Raw genomic sequence first — 9,566 nt, 5'->3', positions numbered from 1 at the left:
ATTATCACTATTTTTTTATCGTCAATATTTTATGGTAATTGTGTATCGTATCATTAATTAATTAATGAAAAATAACATTTTTATTTTTATATTATTTTTCTAATAATGTTTTAGTTTATTTTATTAAATTAACAATCAACTTTATATTTATAAATTCGAGGAAAAATATGCTGTGTTGTATGTACATGTGTGTTTGTATTATAATGAATTTTCTAAAGAAATATGATTGTGAATTATTTTGAGACGATGACGAACAATCCTAGATTTTACTAACCCTAATGTCTTAGAACGTACGTATGGCGTGGATTGATTAAGTATCTCGGGATAAAAACATTTTCGTCGGCGTAAAAATGCAGTATGCTATGTAGTTAGTAAAACCAGTTCTTTGAAGCTCGTCCTCGTATCTCCTTCTCCTGTTAGAACGCCGTAACCATACGTATATACATATGTACGTGCATATTTGCTTAAGGCACTTGTACTTATTTTATTTGCACTATATTGAATCCAACGTGTAAAATGCAATAAACAAAAAAAAAATACCGTTTTCTATTTCTTCGTTATTAGCATAAATATATGGAACTTTAGCGCATGTAGAATTATGACAAATTAATCGAATAAAATGGCAATCAAGAAAGCTTGACATAATATCATGGTTCATTTAAATCATTTGTAGACGCCATTCCTCGACAAGAAAATTGTTCCGCCAACTATCACATATTTATGACGTGTAAATGTGCTAAGAGCATTAAGTGAGATCCAGTTCCACTGGTTCGACTGTCTACCCTTCCGGCGTGGGGGATTCGTACGTTGGGAATCACGTTGGTAGCCATCTATCAATCGGGACACAGAAACGTGCCTTTCCTCGCGGCGCTCCGCACATCCTTATTTATAGCGGAATGATCGGCCCATAATTACAGACTCCATGACGAAAACGACCTTCTGCTTATCTAAACAGGGGCTACGGCACCCACTCGCATACACGCAGGTCGATATTTCGGAAATAAACTGCAGAACTGTCCATTTCACGCATCAATTGCATGTTTATTCACGTTTGCTGCTCGTCAGATGATAGCTACTTATCTCGGACTTATCTCCGACTTGATAGCTACTTATCCCGAAGATGACCCACATGCTTGTGGCTGCGTGATTTGCCGGCAGCAAGGTCGTATTCCGGATAATTTTTACAATTTTCAAAATGGTATAGTATATTGTGAAAAATGCCACAGATTCTAGATTTATACAAATACTTTTCAATTTTTATTAAAAAGTGTCTTCCGACAATTATAATAAAATTTAAAGTGGCGAAGGAAATTTCTTAACGTGCAAATAGCAAACATAGAAGATAAATCTTTTATAATAATAGAGAGATTGTGGTTTATTTTTGATTGATAAGATTTAATGAAAAAAATGTATAATTGTTCCTCGAGGTCTCTTACGTCAGCTTTGTTTATATAACTGGTATGTAATTATACTTTTTTAAAGTAAATCTGCCCTCCACTTATCTAATCTCATTTTAAAATATCTTTTCATCTTTTACATTTTGTTCCAGATTACGTACATGTTAATAATCCACAAATAATTATGCTAACATTTATGTAAACAATAATTCTTTTAAATAATTATCAGTATCGTATAAAAGCGTTTCAAATAAATTATTTACAAAGTCATAAATTATATCTTACAATGTTTTAATGTTATTAATATATTTATGTTAAATTTAATTTTAAATTTAATTCTGTACCTTCTCTCTTAATTGAAAAAAACGTATTTATTAAAATATTCTTATCGTAAAGGCAATATATGATTAAGGTTTCATTACTTTTTCATGTATTATATAGAATAATATAATAAATGTATTAAAACTAATAATTATATATATACTAATAATTATACATTTCTGATAAAAAAATGCTTCTCATAGAGCAAAGTAGTAAAATCATACGTTAATGTACTATTCCGAGTAAGCCAGATTCTCTCATTCGTTCTTTTGGCTATTAATGAACAGTTTATTTTTTCAAATATAGTATTCAAACGTTTATGCATCTGAAGACGCTTCAAAAGCGTCGGAACGGCTGGACGAAGTCTAAACGGAATGTCTTGTGTTGAGCATTAACCTCGACGAATCAATTATTTTCTTCTTAATGTAGATATGAATTATTTATTTTCATTTGTAATTGTTGTATTATTTTACTTACAGTTTTGATTTCTACATGTTTGTTCAAATAATTTTCGTAAATCTCTCACACTTATTTAATGTACAAATGTATAACAACAACCGTTAATTTACTTTAAATTTAAAATAAGTTTTTCTTTACAAAAGAAATCTTGTCCTTGAAATTCATTTCAATCGAGGTACAAAATAAAAGAGTTGACTTTGTCAGTAAATGTTAAAAATTCAGACAAAGGCTTTGAAGATATTAGAAAGCAATCCTAATTGATAAATAATTATTTCAAGCATGTTCTCTCAGAACCAATGTATTCCATATATTCACAGAAAATTTATGATTTTACTTTGCTGTTACTCTTAGCTACGCAGTAATTATATTCTTGTGTTGGTAAAATTTATAATAATATTTATTTATTATAGACCATATAATTTTTTCGTATTTTTGAGATTTTTTAAAAATTTCTATTTTACTTGCTTTTGCCATATACATTAATTTTTTTATTATTTTCATTAATTCTTATACTATTATAAGTAATTATAATTCATCAGTAAACACTCTTGAATTTATGCATCACTATCGGATTTGCATCACTATTGCTTCGCAGTTTAATTATAGCTAGAATTCCATTAAAATTGGGAATTGGTAATCGTTTAGGTAGTTAAGATACACATCGTGCTAAATATATACCTACAGAGCCTTGTTTTTATATAATATGATATTGCTATAACCGACAAAAAACGATGAATTTGCTTGTATCTCTCGCTTCCCGCGAATCGAAGCGTACTCGAAATAATCGTGCGAGGGACATAAACCGAAGTAAAAGGATGCTGTATTAACCAAGCGGGCATCATGCGAACGATTGGGAGAGGAAGCCAAAACTTGTACAAGAAAGATCTGAGCTGCGTATCCCGTTTGGGGGCCGAGCCGAACGATCTGAGGCCCTCGTTCGAGCTAACCCGAGAGAACTAGAAGGAGAAGGCAACCCCCCGCGCCTTACAATGCAGCCTGATTTATGGCCCGGGCGCACATACATAGAGTTACACACGATATCATAATACCATTAATTCTTCGTCAAATTCCCCGCTGACTGAATCATACTGGCCGCGCAGTAAATCACGCGGGGCGACTAATGTGAGCGCGACCAGCGCGCTCGGCTGTTTTATCTTCTTTGAGCCACGGGGGCAGGTGAATCTAGTCTTGGTCTCCGCTGAATTACTGTTACCCGTTCTGACCGCACCCCCGCACTACCTTTCGTTCGTATCTCAAATCGCGCGCGAGCTCATTTCCGTGTGTTTTATAAAGTACATACTCGGACGATCCTAGAGAGAGCACGAGTGTACGGCGACGCGACCGGCGGTTTTGTTTGCGTTATCGAATATTTATTCGAAAATGTATTTATATGTATAATTGCTGTTCCCCTGCTTAATATGTTACTAATCATCTATTGTTTCTTTGTCTTATGCCTTGTTTGTTTTCTCTCAATCGTATGTAGCAATATAGTAATATTTTGCACTTTATAATTGCTAATTTATATTTTATTCATAATTATTTGTATATTTGCTTGACAATTACATTCAACAAGATACTATACAAAATATTTCCTTATTCGAATTATAATCGGAAAGTTGCTTTATAAAGTGCTTTAAGTTTTCCAGTACAGTAACGTTAAATTTAATTTATTGATTATTTTTCGCAATAATAATATCACTTTTAAAAAATTTTAGAGATATAAAAATATTTTCCAATTATTATTGATAATTATTTTGCTATTCGGTAATTTAATAATTTGTCAAATATTTCTTGCAGTATTCGTGTGGATAAAATTCATACACTACTCTAAAGATGTTTATTTTGTAATTATCTCACAATAAAATATATGCTCTTATATATTGTATAATATATAATATTTTTATTTAATTAATACGCACATTTCGACACATCAGATACTGTAATTTATTAATTGTTGTTCTACTCTTATGCAATATTTACTTAACTGTAGAAATACTGAATATCGACTACTTCTATAAAATTTACTGAACATTATTTGTCTATCCTAATCTTTTCCTAATCTTTTTATACAAAAATTACATTATAGAAAGTCTCATTATGTAAATTAATATACTGCTGCACTTAAAACGTAAAAATGAAATAACTATTTACAAATATTGCGTTTGAAATCAAGTGATTTATTTCAGATGTCAAAATTTATATATTTCTGTGTTTACCAAACGTAAAACGTGTTTAAAACGCGAATAACGATTTAAGAGGAGATTGTTATCATCAAATTGAATAAATTTGTGAGGTCTTGTATTTTAGCACTTCTACGCTTTTGATAGATGACATTTCAAAAGTTAAAAAGAATAGATATATACATTTATATATATTAATATATTAAGCAAAACATTATATCGTACGTCATATTTAAAAATTTAAATGTGACGTACGATTTAATATATTGTTCAATATATTAATATAAATAAATATATATTTATTAAAATGTTATAAAATAAAGCACGCAGAATTTTTTTCAACTCTTAAACAGTTGTAATCCTAACAATACAACATAACAGTATAAATTAATGTAATTGTTATTAATCTCCTCTTTTACCGATTTAATAAGATAAAGAGCAAGTTTCATTCACAAACCAAAAAAGAAGAAACAGAAGATGTATTTTGGAAACCACATTATTTGTAGCGATAATATTTAAAAGATAGATTAAAAAATAAACTGACTTACTCTGACCAATGTGAACCCTCTTCATCCATGGATATATTTGAGGCGGGTTAGTGCCAGAAGTGTTCCCCTTGTTGGACGAATTGTTACCCGTGCTAGAGGTACTGGATGTAGAGGAAGCGGGCGACGAAGCGGAAGATGCTGTTGTCAGCGTTGAATTTCCCTCGCCGACGCCCCTCGAGCTACCACTGGGTGGTGAAGCAGCGGACGCAGCCACAGACGACCTTGACGAGCTACCAGGTGGTGAAGTCAATCCTGATGCGGCTTTACTTGTACCGGGCGCGACTAAGGGCGTTGGGCTATTTCTCGAAGTAGATGTGGTTAAATCTTGCGGAGATGCCACACTGGTGGACGATGTCGAATCAGCATATTTGCAGCTGGACGTTGACGGTGCCGAGGGTGCCGAAGCGCCCTGCAGAAGAGGTGTCGTTGGATCCGCGTGAAGTTGTTGCTGAGGATGATGTGGCTGCTGATGATGTTGCGACTGTTGAGCGTGCATACCGTGTTGTTGTGACGTCGTGGTCGCACTTAGCCGAGGCTGCGGCTGCAATTGGGTATAGTCTATCATTCCTGTCGGTGCTGTATGCTGCATACCCGACGCCGGCGTGGCATAAGGGTGCTGGGGATAGTGCTGTTGTGGCGAGTAACAAGGTGCAGGATAGCTGGTGGAGGCTGCATTTGGATTGTAGTACTCGCCACCGGCCGGCGATGCTGCCTGCATCGGTTCTCCAGGCGAATTCGCGGTCGGTCTTGGCTGTTGCTGTGGCTGTTGACCCGCGTAGCATGATGCGAGCGAGTTGACGAACTGATAGGAACTCATTCTTCACGTACCTTCACCTGCCGTCAACGTCACTATATCAATATCGTGCACGTCTGTGTTCCGTCATTCACCGAAAACACTGAACGCGTTGTGTTCGATCGGTTGAGGCGGTTGAACAACGCGCGCCGTCATTAAGTATAGAAACTTGTCATCGTGCTTGCAATGACAGAAATCGCGCGACAGACACACGTGACCGGCTACTCCGAGTACAAGTTTCACCTTGTTCGTCGAACGATTCACAGCTATCACGACCTGTTACACGCGACAGAAACACGTCCCTAAGCGATTCGATAATGAACGAGGGGTTCAGGACTAATAGAGAAAGAGAGAGAGAAAGAGAGAGAAAGAGAGAGAGAGAGGCAGACGTCTGGCGGCAGGCGGGTCGAGCCTGAATTCGAACCGACCTGCGAGTCAAGTTTATGAGGGCCACGTGGGCCTGGGCTATAAAACTGTCTTCTGCTTCTTTATGAGCTCAGGAGTCGCGATTACCTACAGAGAACTTGTGGGCCCATCGTGCAGTAGCGCGTAACGAACAGCTTATCGAGGCGCCCCATTGAAGATGACCTTGTAAAGTCTCTTCTCAATGAAATAACATGCCAAGTAACACATATGTGCGCGCATTAAAATTATTTACGCGATGATTAATTGCGGTTGAATGTTGTCACAGGTGTTGCACTTAACAGACGGCTTTATATATCGCGGCAACGCGGCAACGCGGTAGAGGCGATTCGACTTCACGGTAAAGGGTGAAGAGTGTGTACCCGCACGCGAGTTCGCCGCCGTTCTTGTTGCGTGCGCGAAGGGTGGTTGGTATCGTACTGAAGGCTTCGCCACGATCCAACGGAAGGCCGGTGTGTGCGGTAGCTTGTCACGTGCCCGCGCTCTCTGCGTGTCAGAGGAGCGCCTCGACCAATCCCTGCCGTTCGTCAAACCTTGATTGGTCTCTCCGTCGGCGTACGATTCTTCAACCCCGTTCCTTGCGTCTCCGTTCTCGAGTCTCCGCTCTACCGCTGGCGCTCGTCGTGTGGTAGTGTTGCCCGGCTGCTACCCGACGTGACAGGAACCGATGAGAGGGGTGTGCGTAAGAGAGAGAAAGAGGGCGAGAGAGGGGTCAAGGAGAGGGGATAGCACCGTCAGGGGGGCTAATGGAGAGATATTCGGGAGCCCTGTGAAACCGCTGGTGGGGGAGAAGTATCTCGATCGCTCTCTCGTTCTCCTCTGCAGCCTTCTAGCCGCGACGTCACCAAGAAGCAGTCTTCCGTCCGCTTTGCGAGGGGGGCTACGCGCGCACGCGCCCCCTACTGTATAGTCTCGCGGCTGAAGACAGACGAAAAAGAAAAGGGGTGGTACGAACACCGAAGGCGCGATTGTTCCTTACTGATCGACCGAAAACGATTCGCCCATTAATATCACCGTATCTTCGTCGATTTCATCCGTCGCGAATCCATTTTAGCTCCATCATACGTACCGTATCTCTTCTTGATCAGGAGATGGAAGAAAAGTACGTTTTATTAGTGCAAATTGCTGTACTTGCATATTGCAACGCGGGACCGTGAATCGGACGTATGATCGGACTCACTTCCGACCGCCCTTTTTCTAGATGTGCGTTACGTCTGACCTTTCGTTAACAAGTTTCCAAGATGGGATCGTCGCGCGTTCGTAGCGCGAAAGGCGCAGATTCAACCTGAAAACGTGTGATTCTCTCCAACCGCGGCTAAGGAAGGGGCGCACATAAGTCAGCCTGGTGGCCGCGGTTGACAGTTTTATGAGAGTTTGATAGTCTTCGCCGCTCACTCCTCTTTTCACAACGAAAGGACAGGAGAGAAAGGGCGGCCTAGAGGGAAAGAAATGCGTAAAGGAAAGAAAAGAGAAAAGGAGAGAAACAGAGAGAGAGAAAGAGAGAGAGAGAGAGAGCATGAGAGAGAGAGAGAGAGAGACGCGCACTACGCACCACACTCTTTATTGTCCCATAAATTCAAACCTGTTGCCTGTAGTCGAGAAAGACAAGGAGGGAAGAGCGTGCACGAGGTAGAATCCTCTCCCAATCGCGATTCGATTGACGCCCCCGTTATCGCTCGTACGGCGAACCCGGACGCAACTCGTAACTCACTGAGCCGGCCTGAGAGGAGAGCCTTTGGAGTTGGCGGCTCTAAGCAGAAGCATGTGTGACGTAGTAGCCAGTTGGTCAAACGGGGGGCATTCCGGGGTAACAGGGGGCGGAGGGGACGGTTGAGGAGGCGGAGCTCCCTTTGCTCATCGCAGATAAGACTTTAAACGAGTTTTTTTTACGTTTTTATATACAAAATTTCTTTGACATTTTTACAGTGTATTCGCAGTGTGCTCTCTTCTTCGCATGTGGATTAATTTATTGAGTATATGTTTCTAAAATTTTATTTTTTCAAATTTCAAAATTTTGCCTTTATCTGTTATTGAAATTTTATTGCTATTAAAAAAAATAACATAAAGATCTTGTAAAAACAACAATTTTTCAGCTGTTACAATAAAATTGATACTTAAATTGGGATTTCTTCATTATTTTCCCCGTAATGTCTTGTCTTATTTGCGTTGTTTCTATTACGTAGATCGCTATTTAATTCGCGGCATTAATAATTCGGGAGGAAGAATAAAATTTTGAATATAGGCCGATAGTGTGGCAGTTGCTCGCCAGATGTGGCGAGTGCGGCTGTTCTCGTTGAATTGTGGCGCGCGCCCGCCCCCAGCCGTCCTACCCTTTCCTCTTCTTCTCCCCACTACTTAATCGCTTACCCCACTGCTCAGTCGAAACTGGGTATCTCTTTTACTTTGAGTCGTCGCATCTGTGTACGTATACCGCCGTATCCCCACTATTTTCATAGCATTCGCCACTTCAGAGTCGGCTGTTTGTCCTACACTATCACTTTAGCCCTCTTCTTTCACGTGGCTGATGAAAAATCGTGATCCAAAGACTCGACTGATAAAAACAATGAAATTCTATTTTATCACTTAATGACTAATGTTCCACTATCTCTTATGATTATTACTGCCACTTTTAATATTTATTTACAAAACGTTTCAGTTTTTATATTTTAATAAAAAATACATATAAATGTATCTTTTATCAAATCTATGAAGATAGGAAGAAAGAATGAGAAAAAAATAAGAGTTATTATACGCACAATAAAATATATACTATACACAATAGAACTATATACTATAGAATAGCATATACTATAGAATATATATTATAAAAAGATATATGAACATGGATGAACATCGTGTCAAGATTATCGACTTAATATTTTTGAATTTTAAACATTTTTGCATATTTCTTATTATTGCTCTTATTATTGCTATTATTTTGTTTGTAGATTTATAATTATTTTATAAATTACATTATAAAAATGCAGAAAAATCAATAAACACAAGTTGTAAAAATAATATAAAATTTTAATAATATAAAAATATATAACTTTTATTTGAGTTTCCATATTTAATTTTTGAGATTATTTTACTCTCTTTACTGCGAGCGCGCGCGCGCGTGTCAGCGGGTCAATGTGTTTTGATTTAACGCAATTGATGCCTGATGATGACGAGATTCTATGACAAGAAATAAGGCCCGGTCGGCCTACTTCAGTCGATCCAAGGTGCATTGCCTTGAGGTCTCGTGTCACTCTTCATGGTAGACCCTCTCCATTAGAATTTCCAATAAAGCTGTCGCAGGTGTAAAAAACGTATCAAGACCCCCATGAATCATGTGTCGCAAAGCGGAGCCGCCAAGACACGTGTATCTGTTATGCTTTCTCTCCGTAATTCGCGGGATGGTTTATGCACCCGTGTTTGTCTGTTCTCTCTATCTCTCTTTTTA

The 9,566-nt window shown here is 38.3% G+C and overlaps 1 protein-coding gene across 2 annotated transcripts in view; it reads right to left on the bottom strand.

Annotated features, from left to right (window-relative positions):
- Positions 1 to 7,807, bottom strand: part of LOC108754794 (homeotic protein Sex combs reduced) — a 21,178-nt gene extending 13,371 nt beyond the window's left edge. Inside the window, exons 1-2 of one of the 2 annotated variants that reach the window (XM_018497392.1) lie at positions 7,674 to 7,807; positions 4,906 to 5,974 (exon numbers count right to left, since the gene is read on the bottom strand). In XM_018497392.1, the coding sequence (XP_018352894.1) occupies positions 4,906 to 5,722 (817 nt within the window). In that variant the 5' untranslated portion in view covers positions 5,723 to 5,974; positions 7,674 to 7,807. Of the gene's footprint in view, positions 1 to 4,905; positions 7,603 to 7,673 lie in introns of those variants that run through there. The other variant, XM_018497391.1, reaches the window with a different exon arrangement.
- Positions 7,808 to 9,566: the final 1,759 nt, after the last annotated feature.

This window comes from Trachymyrmex septentrionalis, unplaced genomic scaffold, assembly GCF_001594115.1.
Source record: "Trachymyrmex septentrionalis isolate Tsep2-gDNA-1 unplaced genomic scaffold, Tsep1.0 scaffold80, whole genome shotgun sequence".
In the NCBI taxonomy this organism is placed as follows: domain Eukaryota; kingdom Metazoa; phylum Arthropoda; class Insecta; order Hymenoptera; family Formicidae; genus Trachymyrmex; species Trachymyrmex septentrionalis.
The sequence above is the reverse complement of the archived record's forward strand: the minus strand, read 5'-3'. Positions and strand labels throughout refer to the sequence as shown.